Genomic DNA, 21,530 nt, shown 5'->3' on the forward strand with positions numbered 1-21,530 from the left:
TTCCTTCCTTCCCCCCTCTCTCCCTCCCTCTTTCTTTCTTTCTTTCTTTCTTTCTTTCTTTCTTTCTTTCTTTCTTTCTTTCTGTCTGTCTGTCTGTCTGTCTGTCTTTCTTTCTTTCTTTCTTTCTTTCTTTCTTTCTTTCTTTCTTTCTTTTTTTCTCTTGTTCATTCTGAAAAGATGTCTCCATTAGATTGTCAAGTAGGCAAAAGATCATTGAGTATTTTCTTGACTCATGATGTACTATTGCAAGTGCCATCCCTGAATAGCTGGAATAAGAAATCATTCTGCACAAATAGTGATTCTATTCCTTCATAACCTCTTCTTCAGTGCCTGCCTCCAAGTTCATGTTTGATTTCTTGTCCTGACTATCATTCATAATGTACTGTAAGATATAAGATAAAATAAACTCTTTCCTCTCAGATAAACAAACAAACAAAAAACCAAAGAGATAATGAATTTTGCAGGCAAATGGATGAAACTAGAAAATATCATCCTGAGTAAGGTAACTCAGGCCAAAAAGAATATATATGGTATGTATTCAAAGATTAGTGGATATTAGAAAAAAAAAAAAAAAAAAAAAGAGTAGTGAATACCTAGAATACAACTCATGAACCATAAACAGTACAACAAGTAGAAAGGCCCAAGTGAGGATGTTTCAATTCTGCTTAGAATTGATTAGCTTTATTTTAAAAGTCAGTTTTCATTCTTGCCTTTGTTTTAGTTTCTGCAAGACAATTCAGTCCATTGAAAACTTGTTCTACGATACCATCCAAAAATCCAGAGAAATAGTCCACAATCAGGCACATTACTAATTTTTCATAAAAATTCACAAGTATTTGTAGTATAATACCATTGTCATACATGACATGCTTTATATAAGTGCATGTAGGGCTGGAGAGATGGCTCAGTGGTTAAGAGCACTGAATGCACTTTGAGAAGTTCTGTTCAATTCCCAGCAACCACATGGTGGTTCACAACCATATGTAATGGGATCCGATGCCCTCTTCTGGAAAGTACATGTAATGTATCACATAAATATATAAAATATGTGTTTATGATACAAGTATAATACATATTCTATGTGCCATAAGTAGTAAAACATTTAAGGGGAACTATACATTTCTTGTTAATAAAAATACACAAACACATAACTAAGATAAATTTGTGCATATAAATTCAAATGAAGTTTTCTAAATAAGTTTGCACCAAATTCAAGGAACAGCATTGCTTCTTCAAATGAACTCTATTTAGGAACTGTAAATAATAGGTCATTGGCCTCTGGTATGAATATTCTGCATCAAGGCAAGCAGACATTTTGATTTAAAGGCATCAAGAGTGAAGCAATGTTGGCCTTAAAGTCTAAGCCTATCCTACATTGTTTTGTCATGTGAGTGGCTTACATTCCAACCAAGTTCCTATTTATATCATGCAATTTACGTTTTGGCAGTAGAAATAAGGTGATTATTTAATGACAGCATTCTAAATAATCACTGGTTTAGAAGTCCTTTGAGTACTCGGCTAGGATCCTGATGAGGGTATTCAGGAAGATACACTCAGGGACACCTTCATATAGTAATAACATCATTAGATAATCAGGCATAGATTCAAGTTTCAAAGCTGTAGATGAAGTTGGAGCATGCCATTTATAGGAGGACAAAGTCACCTTACAAGACAACGGTCAATAATTAGTCAAGAGATATTTTCTGTTGCTCTATATCATTCAATTTTTTTTTTATTTCAAGAGTTATGTATGAATTTTCTAGACATATTATCAGTTTGGGATATCTGAAGGTATTCTCATCATGGCATGTGCTTGATAGCATTAAAGAATATGTGAAACAGTAATGTTTAATGAAAATAGATTTATTTGACAGTCCAGTGAAATTCAGGGTAGGGTAGCATCCTTTGGCAAGATATTATAGGGCAAGCAGATGTGACACAGAGAGATGGGAGAGCCAAAGGATTTTATCTGAACCTGCTCTTGTAAATATCAACCCAGTCCCTTGAAATTGATCTATCCCACGTAAAGTCTCCATCTCAGACATAATGTTCTCAACAAGGTTTACTAGGTACCACAGGAGCCAGCAACATCCCAACCATAACATGCGGGTGTTCACTCTAATTTCATGAATGTAATGAAAGGAGCATTCAAGTATCCTTTCCCTTGTTTATACATGGGCAATTAGGCCCTGAGAGGTAAAGAACAATGTGACCTCATCATATAGGCCTAAAGCCAGAGCTCTGAATAAAAACTGAGAATTAAAGGCTCTGAGGGACCCCTGCTTGCCTCTTCAATATATATTGACAGTAAGGAACAGATATCTTTAAAAATTTGTCTGTCCATTTCAGTCTATCTATGGTCATAACAATAAAACTGAAAAAATTTCAGATATTTTCAAAGCAAAATTAATAGAGGTTTTAAAATGGCTGTTAGCAATTCTTTTTCTTCTCATCACTGAGTGCCAGTGCTAAAATATCAATGCACTGTAAAATAAGATGTATTAACCTTTTCATTTTTATACCTAATCAATGTTGTCTATAACTTTGTAACCACACAACCCACCACGAATTATGATTACAAGCTGTATGCAAATCATAATATTGGAACTACCATGGAGGAAAAGTAAACATTTAAAAGTAGTTAGGAAGGCCAAGGAAGAAAATTGAAATCCCTTTTCAGGTTCTGGGGCAGCTGGCCTTCTCTTAAAGGCCTACTTCATCTTGGCACTGAGATAGGCTTACTTTAGCCAGCAAGTAAAACAGATTATCAGGCACAGCAGAACACGGGACTGTAATGGACTTTCAAGAGAGCTGGGAAAACAGTGGGCACACTTCCCTATTGCTGACCAGTCATTTTGAAATTTTGTTTGTGAAGTGTTCGCAAAAGGAAACAAAGTCTGGTTCTTCCGAGATGTGCTGATCATCAATATCTACCTCTCATTTCTCTGAGAGCTGCAGATTATAAGCCTGGAAATATTCAGGCTATTTATGAACTACAAAATAAAGAGATGCTATTATCCATGTTCCATTTAAATGAAATAGTGTCATGAAATTAGCAGGAGTGTGGAAAAGTGCAGTATTTTTTTCTTTATTTCATATTTTGTAGTTATAGACAGGAAATACTTTGAAAATAAAGCTGTAAATCGTCCTGGCCGTAAAGAAAAGTTTGAATTAATGGGAGCCTTGGTTACTGGTTTCCTGTTTTCTACTTCCTTTCTTAAAGTTTGGGTAATTATAGTTAAGTATTTTGTGATTTAGTCTATAAACGATCAATACAAATACACTATTTCTTATTGTAATCAAACTATTCCTTAAGTAGCAGTATTTGTCAAATGGATCTGTCATGATCTAGTATATCTTTGCTATTTTAAAGGACTCTGTTGTAACACGAGGAAAAGGCTACATGTGTTGGGGAGAGATGAAATGAACATAAATATCCTACATGAAAATATTCCATGGTGTTTCCCTCCAGAGCCCACACTATGTGATTATACTATTTATGAAATAATGAGTCCTTTCTGTGATTGCCAGTAACATGCTCTGCTTTGGTCTCAGACCAAGACAGGCCTGCTTTATGCTAAAGACGTGTTATAGCACCTCATATTAATGTGAGTCACTTGGGGGAAAGTAGGCAGTGGCTTGTAAAGAATGTTTTCTTAAAAGTCTTTGCACATTTTAAACAGGAAGCATTTGTAGTCTCATTGAAATTTCTAATGTGTACTTAAAAGGAAAAAAATTTAAATGCATTTAAGTTTGTATTTTATGGTCAGCTTTAACCCAGTCAGTCCTAAAATAAGGCATGACCCTACAGAGTATCACACTTCCTCTCTATATAAGGCTTTAGTTGATCATTTCTTCCTTAAAATGCATAGTTGAGGTTATTTTAAAGTAATAATTACATGCCCTTTCGAACTTAATTACTTGTAAAAATCTTTACTATAAATTTAATTTATAAACAAAGAAAATGAGAAAGACTGGATATTATTTATATAAATATATGTTTTAATAGATATTTTCTTCATTTACATTTCAAATGCTATCCCCAAAGCCCCCTATACCCTCCCCCAACCTGCTCCCCAACCCACCCACTCCTGTTTCCTGGCTCTGGCATTCCCCTGTACTGGGGCATATGATCTTCCTCCCATCGATGCCCAACTAGGCCATCCTCTGCTACATATGCAACTAGAGACACAGCTTGGGGGGTACTGGTTAGTTCATACTGAAAATCAGAATTGTGCTCTCTGTCTTTCTCTCTCTCTCTCTCTCTCTCTCTCTCTCTCTCTCTCTCTATATATATATATATATATATATATATATATATATATATATATATGTGTGTGTGTGTGTGTGTGTATGTATGTATATGTATATGTATATAATATACATATATATAATCTTATATCTATAATCTATATATATATATATATATATATATATCTTATATCTATCTATATATAATCTTATATTTCTATTATTTATATATATAATCTTTTTTACAGTCCAGTTTTTATCCCTCTCCCGGTTTAACCTCCGACAGTTCCTCACGTCATTCCTTCTCCCTCATGTCTTGAAGAGGATGTCCTTTCCACCCATCACCATCCTGCCATGTCTTCTCACTCCCTGTGGCCTCAATTCTTAGCCCAGACAAGGCTAAGCTTGTGGGCCTTTGATAGAGTGCATGCTTTGCAAGATTTAAATTCAGTACTCAGAAGCAAATAGATAAAACAAACAACAATTGGAAGAAGGTAAACATGAGTATGAGGAACCTCAGTGTTGCACAGATAGCCATATCTTTCCCAGTATGAAGGGCTTCTGCTTCATAAGGTTCACAGGTAGACAAAGCAAATGGTACTTTTTCTCCCTCAGCAGCCCACTCAACACCATGCAGTTGTTTCAGTGCTAGCCAGCAGCACTGGATTTTTCAACTCATTCTGTATCCTACAACTAAGTTGTGTGCTGTCTTCCATAATATAGTCTTATCCTTTTGTTCTGGTGAGCAACCAAGAAGATGTGTTTGAATGGGGGGGGGGGTGCTCTTGGAGCCTCCCTGACCCAATCTTTTGAAGGTATTTTAACCTTGGGATTGAAAACTATGTTCAGTAATCCATAGCTTCTAGAAGCAAGATATTCAAGATATTCAAGATAATCCTTTCAATTTCCCTTTTGCATCTTTATATGGATATACTCAAAAACAAAAGCTACCCTCACCCTTAATCAAAGAAGTCTCTCCTCACAATGAACAATGGTAAACACAGAGATTCAAGCTGCTAAGGTGTCAGGGAATAAGTACTAGTAGCCAGCTAAGACCTAAACAAGATGTTCATACCACACCTTCGATGGCTCCCAGAATATTCTGGAAGAGTGGATGAAATATATAAGATGAGGGACTATAATGTTATTAACTGGACACAGTAAAACTATTGCAATCATTAACTCATTATAACTGGTTTCTTGTGCTGGTCCCACACAAGAACAGAAATTCTTAGAAGAGGAGGGCTACCATAATTCCTTATATTTTATTTCTGAACTGTTGGCTATTGATAGGTTCTTGAAGGTAGCATATCAGTCATTAGTTGTTTACACATTGCTGGTCATGCACTAGACTCCAATAAATAATACCAAATGAATGGAATCATAGACATGTCAGGTCACAAAATAAAAGAATAAGACATGAACACTGGAAAGATATTTGTGGAAAGGAGAGGAATGGGGTGTTAAAGGGGTTGGTATGTCTATGTGCATGTGCAAAATTGCCTAACTACAAATTTCACAAATAAAAATTAAATACCTTTTAAAAAATGAAGGTTGTTTTGAGATAATTTGTACAGGATAAAATACAATATTTTATACAATAAAATTATTCATATAAAATACAAATATCTACATTGAACCATGACTTTTTGTATATTCTTAAAAGATGAAATAGATTTATTGTTCTATTGGCTCTATATCTTCTCAAACATGAAAAACATAAACAATGAATATAAGTGTAAGCAAACGTCTGAAAATGGGTATGAAATCTAAATAGACCATTTTAATACGTCCATTACCGTTAAGTTTATAATATTTAGTATCTGAGATATAATACTATTTTCAAACTTCAGAACTAAATAAATCATAGACACTTCACAATACTTGTATGAGTTATTGTTATAGGCGACCCATCTCCTTTATTATAGACTAGTCTTTCATTAACTTCTATTAAGGTAAACTTTGCTTTGTATCGTGTTATGTTGTTCTTTCTTCATTTCAGACTTTAAGACAGGTCAATATAAATAGCATAGGTCAAATACAGAAACTGAAGAAACTGTGTTTTTATGTAGCATATCTTAGTAATATTTTAGAAAGCACATTTATGCTCTGGATAACTTTGAAACACATATTTCTGCTGAAAAAAGCTTTAATCTCTATTTCTTACCCACTGCATTCATTGATTTGTTGCTACAATAATTATGTATAAGTACTTGTCTCTGCTTGATAGCCTTTTAGGACATGGGAATATTGGAATGTGCTCTAAAAAAATTCTCTAAATTAGCTTTAGTCAGTCAATGAAAAAACAGTCAGAAAACAAATAAACATGACTAAGTAGGACATTTTTTATAAGCAATTGTGGTAATCAAACAGTGTAATCTTATAAAAATTAAAGGTAGATGTAATTGAAAAGCAATTTTTATTCTTGCACCCTTGTGTCCTATTACTGCTACCTACAATGACAATCTTATAATGAGAAAAGAATGCATTTTGACTCAATATTTTGGAAATGTGTCTACATGACTGATGTGTCTACGTGACTGGTCCTATACAATTACTAAAAACCATAGTGGACAGAGAGTAAAATACAAGGAGGAGGGTGCCTAAGTACTTTCTTCTAAGGCACATTAATGAACGCCAAAGACATTGCACTGATGTTTTCACATAGAGGCAGTAGCTAGGGCACAAGCCTTTAACCTTGGGGAAGATTTATCTAGAACAACATTAATCCAAGCTCAGTGGTTCAGGGATATGATGGTGAAAGAAGTGGAATTTTGTAAACCACATGTTAAAACAAACATTTCAAACTTTCTATAAAATAACACTACAGGTAGCCAGAGATTCACAGTATGCCCTGTAAACTGAGCTCCCATCCTTGGGAGAAAAACTCTTGAAATTGAGATGGTGTTGTTCATATAGTAGAGACTATCAGTATCATATTCATTTAAGTTGACTACACTAGCAGAGTTTTTTTTATTTTTATTTTTGTTTTGTTTTGTTGTTGTTGATGTTGTTGTTGTTGTTATTTTTGGTCACAAAAATTCCTATCCACTCACCCTCTGCTAGATACTCTTCATATAATAGTGCTGAGGTTGGTCTCCTTCGGTGTTTTCCATTTATGAATTATTCTCTGGGTATTACTGGAACTTAAATAAAAGGAACATAATGTCTGTTAGCTTATTATAGTATAGAATTTTCTAGAGCAGTATTTTTTAATGGATCTTTCTGCAATAATGGAGGCAACCCATGGTGTCCTTCCATTTGAATCCTCTATATGTTCCTCATCTTGCTATGCCTAATAGATGTTAGGGGTGGCATTCCTTCTGTATGTAGCTTCTTTAAATATAGTGTCTAACTGTGGTTATTGGCTATTATATAAACACTATAGATCTAGAGAATGGGTGCATAACAACGTATCAGTGTCTTAAATTATTTCGTAGAAATTCTGAGGACATACTCTTTTGTAAAAATCTCTTTATAATTTTTTATAATCTTTTGTTGAAAATAGATTCTTCTCTCCTACAATAAATCCCAATCACAATTTCCATTTGCTTCATTCCTCCCAGTTTTTAAATAATAAAAGAGAGGTTATTTTAAGCAATGAGAGTCTTATTTGTTTCAAATCAGTTATTTGACAATACATTATAAAATTCTCTTAAATATTACATGAGTATGTAGTCTATGAATGGAGTAAGTGTGTGTGTGTGTGTGTGTGTGTGTGTGTGTGTGTGTGTGTGTGTGTGTTGTGTGTGGGGTGTGTGTGTGTGTGTGTGTGTGTGTGTGTGTGTGTGTGTGTGTGTGTGTGTGTGTGTTATGTGTGTTGGGACAAGTGTCATGTCTGTGTGTTGAGGTCAGAATTCAAATAGGCATCATTCATTTCAATTAGGGATATCCTTGACTATCAGCTAAGATAGTTCTCTCATGTTTTGAAACTGTGCAATAATGGTTCAGTGGTCTAAACAGAGTATAAATGCAGCCAAATACTATAGGGCAAGCTACAAAAAAATATAGCCTCCATTTGTTTGCTGTGTTTTCTGTTCACTGTCAGATTTCCCCATTTCTTACTAAGAGAAAATAATTGTGATAGAACTTGAAAGAAAAAGACTGTGTTAAGGTGCAACAAAGTTATTAACAGTATTGAAGCCTTCAATTATGAAAACGGGAAATTCAACAAAAACGAAGATAACAGGAAAGTATAACAAAAAAAAACTGATCTATATTCATTTTTAGCAATGTTTCTATATAATCTTGGATTTATGTTCTTAATTCATCAATGATGTTTTTTTTAAGACTGAGTTTGTAATTATACAAATGAGGTCATTGTGTTTTTTAGTTTGTTCTTTGTAAAACGAGTCATGCAATGTTAATCAGGCAGGTCTCAAATTGATAATCCTCTTGTTTCTGGACTGCTAGGAATACAGGAACATGTCTCTATGACTGGTGATTGCTTGCTATTAATATTTTTGCATTAAGACTTTTAAAAGAAAACATCTATAACTATAATGCTTATTGTATGTTTAATGAAGAATCTAGAGTGAAGATTGTACTCTAAAAAAATAGATAGGAAAGAGGATGAGGCACATTTTGTGACATGTTCTGCACAGACTATTGTTTGAGTCTGTCAGCTACTTTTAGATATTGAATTCAGACACACATTCATATACTAATGAGAATTAAATTCTTAAGAATTAATTTTGAATAAGATTGAATCGTGTGATAATATTTAGCTCACGTAAATACTTTAATATTACCTTAGCTCCTCTTTATATTAATTCACTTGCCATTTTTTAGCCTTGATTTTAAAACAGTATAACTCACATTTTCAAAAGTTGTACAAAACAGTAAGAATGAGGACACACCATTTTTTAATTATAATTATTACTAAGAAAGTACATTTTAATTGGTAAATATGGTTTTTTGGAGGTGAGTTACTCAGTACTTAAAGTGCTTGCTGTTCTTGCATGAAGATGTTAGTTTTGATTTTCCAGTCCCATGTAAAAGCCAAACACAGTGCTTCCAGTTGAAGATAAGAGACAGGAAAATATCTAAAGCCTCAAAGATCAGCTAGTCAAGTGTACACAGAAGGGGGGGGGGGAGAACCCAAAGAGGATAAGAAACTGCAACTAATGTTATTCTACTCTAGCATCCAAACTCACTGTAGAATGCACAACACATGCACATACGAGAGAGAGAGAGAGAGAGAGAGAGAGAGAGAGAGAGAGAGAGAGAGAGAGAGAGATTACTAATGATTTTGAAGACCTGTATGAAAGTTGGTAAGGATATTGATAATGAATCATTAATTCACTCAAGTTATGCATCAGTAACTTCATTCATTCAGTTCTCCTCCAAAAGTAATGATCTAATTGTAACCTGAAGCTAAAGAAACCTGAGCCAGTGATACTGAATGAGAAAAGCCACTATCTGAGAACAAAATGCTTTTCACATTGATTTATTTAATTTTGTATACAAAGGATATTCACAAAATTAAAGTAATTAATTTTCATATCTAAAGAGATGATTCAGCATGGAAGAACACTGACTGCTCTTGCAGAGAACCTGAATTTTTCCCATCTCTCCATAGATAAGAAGCAATACAAGAAAATTTTTATTATACTAACACTTCTATGTGAATTAGCATGCTCACAAAAAATTTATAAAGGAGTTTATATTCACAATTATACCCAAACATTCAACCATATCCTCAAATGTAAAAGTTGTAAATGAGCATAGATAGGCATTTGAAATTCAGTAGATGATTAAGAAAGGAGAAGTTTTGCTTCCTATATAAATATGCTACAGTAACTCACTTCCTTTTTAGCAACTGAAACTTAATTTGACTTATTTTTATTAGCTGTAATACTTTGACCTAACATCCTAGAGCACACATGTCTTTTAGCATTGACCATTTACAACATAACCTAACATTTTTTCTTCTTCAGTTCTTGCAGTAGCTGCCTTCCTTCCCCAATTTTCTAGACTTTTCTAGTTTCACATTTAGACTTAGGCCCTACACTGTGCTGTCTCCTGGATCCTTTTTAACCTACATGGGTCTCTACTGCTCTATTTAATTTTCCTCTTTTTCCTCCCTTGCTTCAGTCCTTGTTTATGTAGCTATTTCATTTGGGTGAGCATGCCCTTTGCCTATGCCCTATTAAATGCCTTCTTTCTGTTCATTTCCTATTTACATGTTGTTGCTTCTTCAATACAATCTCTTTGCTTACCTGTACTGTTCTAGCACACAACACACTACTGTATCTTCTTAAATTCCATCTAGCTTTCATGTCGTATTTTCTCCTTTTCCAGAAAAGTATGTTCTCCATCATTCTAACAAACGTCTTTGTTGTAGTTGTTGTTATTCACCTCTGTGATGCATATAATGTATGTCAGCATTATATTCTCTACTACCCTTAAAAGAATGTAACCATGCATGTAGAATGCAGGAATCTCAGGAGGCCTAAAACTTACAGAAAGAACTGAGACATATACCTATAAGTGACACTATACAGACTAAGCAGATTGCATTTGTACGTGTTTAAAAACACACACACATACATATATAACAACAATTAAAGAAAAAGAGGCCAAGAATTTGAAAGAAATTACAGGGAAAAGAGAATCAAGGAAGGCTTTGGAGGAAGAAAATGGAATGGGCAAATAATAATTAAAACTTCAAACATTGAAAAAATATATTTTTAAAATGTACCTAGAAAAGTTAAGATACCATCCTCCCTTGTGATCCCTGCCTGCTGATGTTTCCCTTAGTCTATAAATATCCTAGCTAAGTATTGTTTAATGGCCAAATCATATGTGTCTCTATGCTTAGCTTCTTTGTTCTTAACTTCACTCATTTTTTTTTTTTTTTTTAGTCTTTCAATTACTAGTTTCTCAAAATAAATTTCAAAAACTGCAAAGCATAGACATGTGCTCTAAAGGCTGAGCCAGGTGAATGGCCATGAGTGTGAAGCAGGTGAGCCACTATTATACGATGAATACCAGGGCAGCCTAGCTGTTACACAGTGAGTTCTGGTCTCTCTGTCCCTCCATTAGCATCCAAAGCTACAATACAGAATAGCATATAAAATAAGCTTATTCTTATTTTAATGATGCATAAGATGCCCCAGGTTACCCTACATTTTTGCTTCCCAGATAGTCATGAAGCAAGAACTCAGGACTTTCCATTCTAACATTGAGGTCATCTGATTTCCCTCAGGCATCTTAGTAGAAATCTTCCCTTTGCCATCAAGCTGTTTGCTGAGGATTCACTTGGAGTGTAAGACAGGGCAATTACCTTTTGAACTCTGTTTTTTTTGAGTAAACAAAGCTGAGTGGAACAGTGGGAGCAGAAGAAATGTTCTCAAGAGCATATTAGAATAAAGCAATTAGGCGATGGTAATGAGAGTTAGTCTCTGCTGTTATGGCGACAACTGCCAGTGACCACTGAAAGAACCTCACTTAGGAAGATTTCAGGGTGCCTTGCCTTGCTCTTATTGGGAATTCTCTGCCCCAGATGCCTTATCCCTTAGGAACAAATTTCTAATTCAACATAGGCATTTAACTCATCATTTGTTGACAAGTAATGTTGTATCTCTTTCACTGAAAATATAAAATACTTATCAGAGTCATTCCTGCTTGGTCACTTCCTAATATGTTCTCACCCTTTTGCCTCTGAACTAGCTCAATTATGTGGAGACTTGACTTTATTTCTGTACGATACATTTGTTCTAAAAGCTCACATTTGCTCTCCTTTCTGCAGCTTCCAACCTTAAGGTGTTTTTTTCTTAAGTTACGGTAAGGTCTGTCGAAAAAGAACGTGGTTGGTTCATGATCAAGATGACAATAAACTCTCTAGTGTGGTCTTACACCTTTGATGCTTCCAGTGTCATATCATGAGTCTTTTCCCACCCCCAAACCCACAGTCTGACTAGGTATTGGCACATTGCCCAGGTTGCCAGGAGTAAGGAGATACTAATGGCAAGAAGTAGGAGTGCTGACTCAAAGGTAATATGAGTCTGTTAGAATTGGGAGCCAGATGAGCATGCTTCCCCATTGGTAAGCTCCATCCAGAGGGTCATGTTTGAGCATGAAAGACAAAAAGCACAATGAGTTTCTGTCTCTGTGAGGTGTGGGACAACCAGTCACTGTAAGGTTGAAGCCATAAAGGAAGCCTGTTGGTTTATTTTGACTTTTCTGTCTTCGAATGCACACAGGGTGAAAGTTGTAGTGCTTTAGTAGAGGAGTGAAGTCATATGGAACTAGAACAAGGAATAGAAATTTAGAGAAAAAAAAAAAGTCTGATGAAAAGAACAAAACTTAATACTCCTTAGGAAAAAGAATTAAGTGTAAAGGAAACTTTGAGTTGGTGCCAAAAGTTCAATTAAGGCAGTAAGTTACAGCAGGATAATAACCTATATATTTAAAACCAGCCTGTTCTATGCAGCAAATTCAAAGCTAGCCAGTATTTTAAAGAAAGAGTGTCTTAAAAGCTGTACACCAAAACCATTGTGTTGCATAACTTGAAAAAATTAGGACCTCATCAAATAATTTTTATGACAAATGAAAATTTTCTCAGATAAAAAAATAAAAGAAAAGTAATTAGGTTCTAAAGCTGTTTGGCAATTCATTATATTCCGTGAAACATTGCTTCCATTATTATAGAGGTAACTGTAATACAATTTGCATTCACCTTTGGTCTGTCACATTGAATATACAATTTGAAGGAGATTTTTCTTATATATATATATCTTCTAATCCGATGAACTGAATGGGTTGCTTTGTGTTTTATAGCACCTAACTTTAGATATCTGAACTGGAATTCCATCAACCTGCCAATATTTCTGATATTCCAATCCTAGAAGAGGAAAATGTCAAATATTAATATTGTTGTGTTGTGCAATTATGTATGGAGTTTGATGGTACAAAACCCACAAATGAAGTACATTGGATGGTGCATCTTTGTAGTAAATCCCTTGTCCCATCACCATTACTATGAAGACTCTAAACAAGCATGGATTCGAGATGAGTCCTGGGAAAAGGCAAGACCAATTAGTGGAACAGAGGCAGCAGTCTGCATCTCCGACTTCCTCCCAATGTCTTTCAATGCTGGCGAGAATGAAGGAACACTTTATTATTGGTCATTAATTTGTGTGGAAATCAAATAAAATATGTTTTTATTGTATGTCTATCTCTAAATCCTACATCAATGTTTTTCAGCATTTAAGCTTTTAAAAATTGTATGCATATGTCATGATTTAATAAATACTAATGAATAAGAGAGTGACCAACATCAACTACATCATTTAACCATCCAGATTTTTTTTCATAATAAACTACACTAAAACTACAGGAGTTTTATAAAGATTTCCAAACTTGCTTACTACTGTTCCAAATTGATATAGTAACTTGGAAATTTGGAACAGTAGTAAGCAAAACATTCAGAAATGTTAGCTCGTTTACTTACAAACATCTATATTCATTTTATTTACTTAAGAATTTGTCTTTCTAAATTCAAAAGTCATCTGTAAAGGATGACTCCTTAAAAGTACTTTAGAAAATTTCCAAACTTATTAAGTTCAAAAATGTTTTGGGAAGCAGTTTGTTAATGTGTTATTTCCTTCTGCTATTACAGTGGGCTTATGCATTGATCACTTTTCCAAAAATGTGGACACTGTGAAAAGTGTTTGTCCAATTCAGATGGACCTCTACATTCTTATTCCTAGAATTCCCTCTGGTCAATCTTTCATCGGTGAGCTGTGAAATTCTTCATAGCAAAATCATTGATGTGTGTGGCGGGCAGATAAAATCTAGATTGTAGAACAAAACAGACAAAAAAAAAAAAAAATCATTGCACACATTCATGACTCCCTTAGTAGGAAGCCTATTCTAATGGTTGCCTTAAACAGCCTGAACCCTAGTGTTTAGATACAAAACAAACAAACAAACAAACAAATAAATAAATAAATAAATTTGCTTATGTTGGCTATTGAAACAAGATACTGCCATCCTCCCAGAAACACATTACTCTTGCAAGATACATCTAATTATGCTTCCCTTACACTTTACTTTTTCTTCTTCAAGTTATCATCTTAATTTTTCCCCAACCTTGAAGAGTAATATATTGAATAAATATATGCATAGATTCCTTCACTTTCTTGAAATATGGTGAAGCCCTGTAAACATTTCTCCTAACCCTAACCTAAACACTACAGTTTAATAATAAAGCTAGTGATTGTCGGGCAGTGGTGACACATGCCTTTAATCCCAGTACTTGGAAGGCAGAATCAAGTAGATTTCTGAGCTTGAGGCCAGCCTGGTCTATAAAGTGAGTTCCAGGACAGCCAGGGCTACATAAAGAAACCCTGTCTCAAAAAGAAAGAAAGAAAGAAAGAAAGAAAGAAAGAAAGAAAGAAAGAAAGAAAGAAAGAAAGAAAGAAAGAAAGAAAGAAAGAAAGCTACTGAAGCTAAATAAAGCTAGTGATTAAAGCTAGTGATGCCATTTGTTTGGTTTCACCACGTTAGACATTATGTTCTAGAATACAATTATGATCAAACACAAGCACATATTAACTTAATTATGTGGTATTAAATATATTTGTCTTATACACATTCAGGAAGATCTTCACGAGTTTGAAGTCAGCCTTGTATATATGCTGAACTCTAGTCGCCTATGGTTACTTATTGAGACACTGGCCAAAGCTCCTCCCACGGATAAGCCCTTGGTCCTGTGAAGGCTCCATGCCCCAGTGCAGGGGAATGCCAGGACCATGAAGCAGGCGTGGGTGGCTTGGTGAGCAGGGGTCTTCATTAACTCAATGTTGAAATTGGCTGCGATAAATAACGGCACAGATTGAATGAAGGTTTGATAAACTTCTGTTTACTCATTAGAATTGTTATTTATCCATCATATGTCTATTTGTGGCCTGTGTATTGACAGTATGTTTCAGGATTGTATAGTGAATACTTCTTTTTAAGCTGTGTTTATGAACATTTCTCAAAAATACAATGAACAAAAAACACCAAAGAATCTACATTTTATCATTAATGTCTCTTTTTCTTATATGTATTTGGTATGTAAATGTAAGCATATGCAATATCTACATTCTGTGTGTGTTTGGGTGTGTATAAAATTCTGTGTAACTGAATTAATACACATGGACAATTTTCTTATCACCCTTCACATGATAGCATATTTTCATATCACAGGTAACATTTAAAAGGAGATCCTAAAAAATGCAGTTCTATTGTGTCATACTACATTATATTTGTCCATTGGAGAAGCTCTGCCTTGACGTGTCATGATAGCCAGAGAAGGGATTTATGAGTAACAAATACAATACGTAGGTAATGTCATCATGTGTTGCTATTCACAAGTGGGGTGCCATATCAGGAAGATATGAGAGACAATATTTCTACAAAGAATATTAAAGCTTATCTGATAAAAATGATTGTATCACATAATAGTTTCTACTTCTTCTCCACTGGCTAAAAGTTCCTTTGCATCTCTCTTTCTGCGTTCACACAGCTTTTATTTTTACTTTCTTTTCTTTTCTTTCTTTCATTATGTCTTTTTTCATTTTCTTTTTATCTTTCATTCTTTCTTTTTAATAATATTCATGAATCTTACATTTTGGGTTTTTGTTTGCTTTTCTTTTTTCTTTTTTTGATTTTATTTCTCAAATAGATATTTGCTATATACTTAAACCATTTTGATCTTTGTTTGCCTTAATATTTTACTTTGCTAAAGATGTTTTCTATTCTTATATTTCATGAAAACAAAACAATATTTCCAGGTGTTAGCGTGTCTGTTTGTGTGTGTGTGTGTGTGTGTGTGTGTGTGTGTGTGTGTGTGTGTGTGTGTGTGTGTGTGTGTACGGGTATAAATCTGTATTTTAAACTTGTTTTATACCCCAAATTTTTAAAATTTTCACAGTTATTCCATTTAACTTCTAATATTTGGATGGTCTATTGCAGAATCTTATAATAAAAGCTTAACTTTGGCCATTTAGGAAGCAGTTCTACTTCTGTTGACTATTAAACACCCAATGTCACAGTCTATTTAGCTTAGACCATTGAGAGCATCACAAATCTATATTTACAAAGGTATTTTTCTAATATCTTTACACAATGAATGAGTTCTCTTGCTTAGAATATCATGATATTAGGTCAGCTTGGCAGACAAAATAAACACTTTCTTTGGTTTCAAAAATCATTTATATAATCTTAATAGTGATTTTGTAAAAAAAATAAATATTGAGAAGTTTGCCTGTTAAATATATATAGGGCTCTTCATTATTTTAGGTTGCTCTATAACTTTTCCAAGCATGTATTAATAAGTATGTGTTCTTTCCAAAAACTGCCAATGGCAAATTTAAAAAAAAGAAATAAAGATTAGTTGGCTTAATACTACCATGGTGGACTAATAAGATCATGTGGATACATTCAGGAGAATGGGTGACTCAAAGACAGCTATATCACCCAAATATGAGTGACAGTTTACAAGAGCTACTACCTAGAGCTCCCTCCATCACAGTTTCATGTAGCTCCACTGAAGATTTCACTCTTTCCCAGAAAGTATTTCCTTGATCATAACCTTGGGAGATGGGGCAAAACGTCTTCCATCTGAAGAGCCTTGCTTCTTTTCTTCATGAGCAAAAGTATTGATTTGTAGGAAACAATAATACCTTGAATATGAGAGTCCACATGTCCCCGTGCCTATGACATTCCTCTGTAGTTAGTATACTAATCACATTGAGATTTAGATATTAGTTGGTAATTAAATCAAGAACTAGTGTGTTGACAAAAATGACAAGGTTATTAAGAAACAAGACAAGAATAGAATGTGAATTCAGAGACAGTAATGATGTTACTGGGTTTATTGGGGGGGGTTGTTTGTTTGTTTTTTATATTTGCATTTGTAGGGAAGACAGTCCATATTAGCTAGAAATAGTACAAGGTGAAGTGGGACAGGTATAGGAGAACTGTATTTGAATACAGGAGTAAATCCTAGGAACCACAGTGGGGCCATTCTGTTTTTTGTTTGTTTGTTTTGTTTTGTTTTGTTTTATTGGTTTGCTTGTTTTGTTTGCTTTGCTTTGTTTTACTTTATTAATCATTTTATTTATTTACATTTCAAATGTCCCCCTTCCCTATCTCCCCTCCACAAACTCCCACCCTATTCCCCTCCCATTTGCCTCTAAGAGGGTGCACTCCCACCTACCCACCTACTCCTTCCTCACCCCTCTAGCATCTCCCTTGACTGGGGCAACAAGCTTCCACAGGATCAAGAGCACCCCCCCCCCCACTGATGCCAGATAAGGCAGTCCTCTGCTACATATGTAACAAGAGCCATGGGCCTACTCATGTATAATACCCTTTGGTTGGTGGCTTAGTTCCTGAGAGTTCTGAGCCATCCAGTTAGTTGATATTGTTGTTCTTCCTATGGGATTAGAATCCCCTTCAGTTCTTTCACTCCCTGACCTAATTCTTCCAATGGGGACCCAGGGCTCAGTCCAATGGTTGGCTGTGAGTATCTGTATCTGTCCTAGTAAGGTGCTGGCAGAGCTCATAGGACAGCTATACCAGGCTCCTGTCTGCAAGTACGTTTGACATCAGCAACAATGTTGGGGTTTGGTGTCAATGGATGGTATGGATCACAATGTGGGGCAATCTTTGGATGGCCTTTCCTTCAGCCTCTGCTTTTGTGTGTGTGTGTGTGTGTGTGTGTGTGTGTGTGTGTTTACATTTTCTTTAGACAGTAGCAAATCTGGGTTAAAGATTTTGAGATAGGTGGGTGGCCCTCAACTGGGGACCATGTCTATCTACTGGAGGTGGTCTCTTCAGGTTCTCTCTCCCCACTGTTGAGTATTTCATCTAATATCATCCCCATTTTGTCCTGGGAGACTATCACTACCCTAGCATCTGTGACTTTCTAGTAGTTCCCCACCCAACTGTTCCCCACACCACCCCCCATTGCTACATATATCTACTCATTCTCTTGGCCCTCTGCACTTCTCTCTTGTCTCATTCCATACCTGATCCTGCTCCCCATTTTCCATCCCCCTCCACTCTCCCACCTAGGTCCCTTCCTCCCTGTTTATTTTGTTGCCATTCTAAATGGGATTGAAGCATCCACACTTTGGCCTTCCTTCTTGTTAAGCTCCATATGGTCTGTGAGTTCTAATGTGCATAGTCTGAGCTTTTGAGATAATATTCACTTATTTCTGAGTACATACCATGTTTATCCTTTTGGGTCTTGTTTACCTCACTCAGGATGATATTTTCTAGTTCTATCCATTTGCCTACAATATTCACAAAGTCGTCATTTTTTAATAGAGGAGTAGTATTCCATTGTGTAAGTATGCTGTATTTTCCATATCAATTCTTTCACTGGGGGACATCTGGGTTGTTTTCAGCTTCTCACTATTACAATTAAGTCTGCTATGAACATAGTAGAGTTTGAGTCCTTGTTATACATTGGAGCATCTTTTGGGTATATGTCCAGTAGTGCTATAGCTAGGTCTTCTGGTAAAACTATTTCCAATTTCCTGAGGAACTGCCAAATTAATTTCCAAAGTGGTTGTACCAGTTTGCAATCCCACCATCAACTAAGGAGTGTTCATCTTTCTCCACATCCTTGCCAGCATCTGCTCTTGCCTGAGTTTTTGATCTTAGTAACTCTGATTGATGTAAGGCAGAATCTCGGGGTTGTTGATTTGCATTTCCCCGATGACTAAGGCTGTTGAACATTTCTTTAGGCGGTTCTAGGCCATTTAAGATTCCTCAGTTGAGAATTCTTTGTTTAGATCTGTACACCATTTTTAATAGGGTTATTTGGTTTTCTGGAGTCCACCTTCTAGAGTTCTTTGTATTATTTGGTTATTAGCCCTCTATTTGATATAGGGTTGGGAAAGTTCTTTTCCCAATCTGTAGGTTGCTATTTTGTTCTGTTGAGAGTGTCCTACCCCTTACAGAAGCGTTTTGGTTTCATGATGTCCCATTTGCCATTTGTTGGTCTTAGAGCCTGAGCCATTGGTGTTCTGTTCAGGAATTTTTTTTTTCAGATTTCTGTTACATTTTGCTTTATATGTGTAGTAGTACAGACTTATGTCAAAGTACATACATGTTAAGTGTAATTGATAACTCATTAACTTCATAAACAACTACAATGAGCCAAATCATGCTATTAACTTGACTAAGAATAGGTATTTGTGATGTTCTAAAACTGAGGGAAGTTAAGCATTTTGCAGTGTCAGTTAAACCTGCAGTGGTGATCTGTTTTCAAGATGAATTTGCTTATAAAGAGTTACCATTACTTACCAATCCCAGACATATTGTCTGATCTATCATTACATACAGTAGCTATAATATGGGCATTCAGAGAAATATAATACCTCTATTCATTCCTCAGCATCTCAAGTATGAATATACTGTGTGTGTACATAAATACCCCTATGTATATAAGGTACACATGTCATAGTTGTGATCACAAACCCCCTTACCACCACTATGCAGGACATTGTTCTTCTGATTTTCTATCTTGAAAATGCTAAGATAATGACAAATTGTAACCTAGAGTATTTTGACATGACTGTTATTTATACAGTTTGGTTTAGAGATTGAAGGGTTTTCTAGCTTGTTTACTATGAAATATTAGTGCTCTTTCAGGTTATGTTGATGAAAGAGAATAAGAATACTTGATTTGCTTTAAAACTGTCCAGTGCATGGTTGTCCAGCCAACGCTGATGAGACCTGAAGGATGCTGAGCAATGCTTTTGCTTGCTTTGTAGGACCAGTGGTTTTGGCGAGTGAGAAACAACAGGGTGATGGATGGATACCCCATGCAAATTACTTACTTCTGGAGGGGCCTTCCTCCCAGTATAGATGCAGTTTATGAAAACAGTGACGGAAATTTCGTCTTCTTTAAAGGTAAGCATGTTTTCTTCAGCTGGTTCTGTTGTATATTTATTAGTTTGTTCAATATCCTATAAAGTACAGGAAAGTCAATAAATAAGAGTTATTAAAATGCATAGTAAATTTAATCAAATATTCTGTACACTGAATAGGAACATATGCAAAGTAAAATAAGCATAATGTTTAATTCTATAATTTATACTTTCTTGTGTGTAACTCAAAATTTGATGGCATCCTCCTCTATAGAAATTTTAGACTGAGACTAGATACAAAACAAAAGAAAAGCAAGGGGCAGAGCAGGACCAGTACATGCTTTGCACTTCAGCTACTTAGGATGCTAAGTAGAAGCAGGAGATGGCTAGAACCTACTAGGTTGAACTTCTATAGCCTGAGATTCACAGCAAGACCTTTGTAAGACATGAAGGAAGAAAAGAAGGAAGGAAGGAAGGAAGGAAGGGGGGAGGGAGGAAGGAAGGAAGGAAGGAAGGAAGGGCGGAGGGAGGGAGTTAGGGGAAGAAAGAATAAGGAAGATAAATAATACAGTGGAAAGAATGCAATAAATAAGCATTTCTCATCAGTTTGTTGGTAAATTTGTATATTATTTGAAGTTGTTTTCTCCTGTGTGTGGTAAAAACTGTCTGCTAACTCAAAGCATTGAATCTTTGAAGTTTTTTGTGTTTATCAATTTCTGTAAATAACTTCTAACAAACTAAGAAATCAATAAAAAATTGAGAGAAGGTTGTAATTAGGAAATTTATCCAGTGATCAGCATTATACTATTGACCTAATTATTAATTATTTATCATAAATGTGTTTGTCTTACAAGTGTTTCCAAGTACCTAGCATGCAAAGGAAATTGCCTTGCAAAGTGAAATGTTCCTCTATCTTTAAAACTTGAAAATAGATAGTGTTACATGGAGTTAAGAGGCAGAGAGATAAGGTAGACTGTGGTTGAGAATTGAGGGAAATTTGAGGACACATCTGAACTGAAGTTGAGACCTAAAACATTGAAGAATATTATTGATGTATGATCAATGGGTCTTTGAAGTCTAAAAGTAAACTAAACAGAGGATATAGTTTGAAAGAATCTTGAGAAGAAAAAATTGTAAGTATTCTAAGGATTGAATTGGACTTTCTTGAAAGGATGCGTATCCTGTAAACAACTTAATGGCAGTATGTTTGGTTTTCTTACATAAAATGAGTGTGTGCTTCAGGGTCCTTTCTTTTGTGGATTATCTCTTGTTGAAAATAGAAACAGGAATATGTCAACTCTATGGCCACAGAGTTTCTGTGACTATGTTGTTCTTTTTTTTTTTTTTTTTTTTTTTCTTTATTTACATTTCAAATGCTATCCCGAAAGATTCCCATACCCC

General features: G+C 35.1%; 1 protein-coding gene across 2 annotated transcripts in view; it reads left to right on the forward strand.

Moving 5' to 3' along the window:
- Mmp16 (matrix metallopeptidase 16) overlaps window positions 1–21,530 on the forward strand; it is a 236,855-nt gene that overhangs the window by 182,752 nt on the left and 32,573 nt on the right. For both annotated transcript variants that reach the window (XM_029533283.1, XM_021222087.2), the window contains one exon: window positions 20,034–20,172. In XM_029533283.1, the coding sequence (XP_029389143.1) occupies window positions 20,034–20,172 (139 nt within the window). The remainder of the gene's footprint in view (window positions 1–20,033; window positions 20,173–21,530) is intronic.

The sequence above is a fragment of the Mus pahari genome, chromosome 22, assembly GCF_900095145.1.
Source record: "Mus pahari chromosome 22, PAHARI_EIJ_v1.1, whole genome shotgun sequence".
NCBI classification, from domain to species: domain Eukaryota; kingdom Metazoa; phylum Chordata; class Mammalia; order Rodentia; family Muridae; genus Mus; species Mus pahari.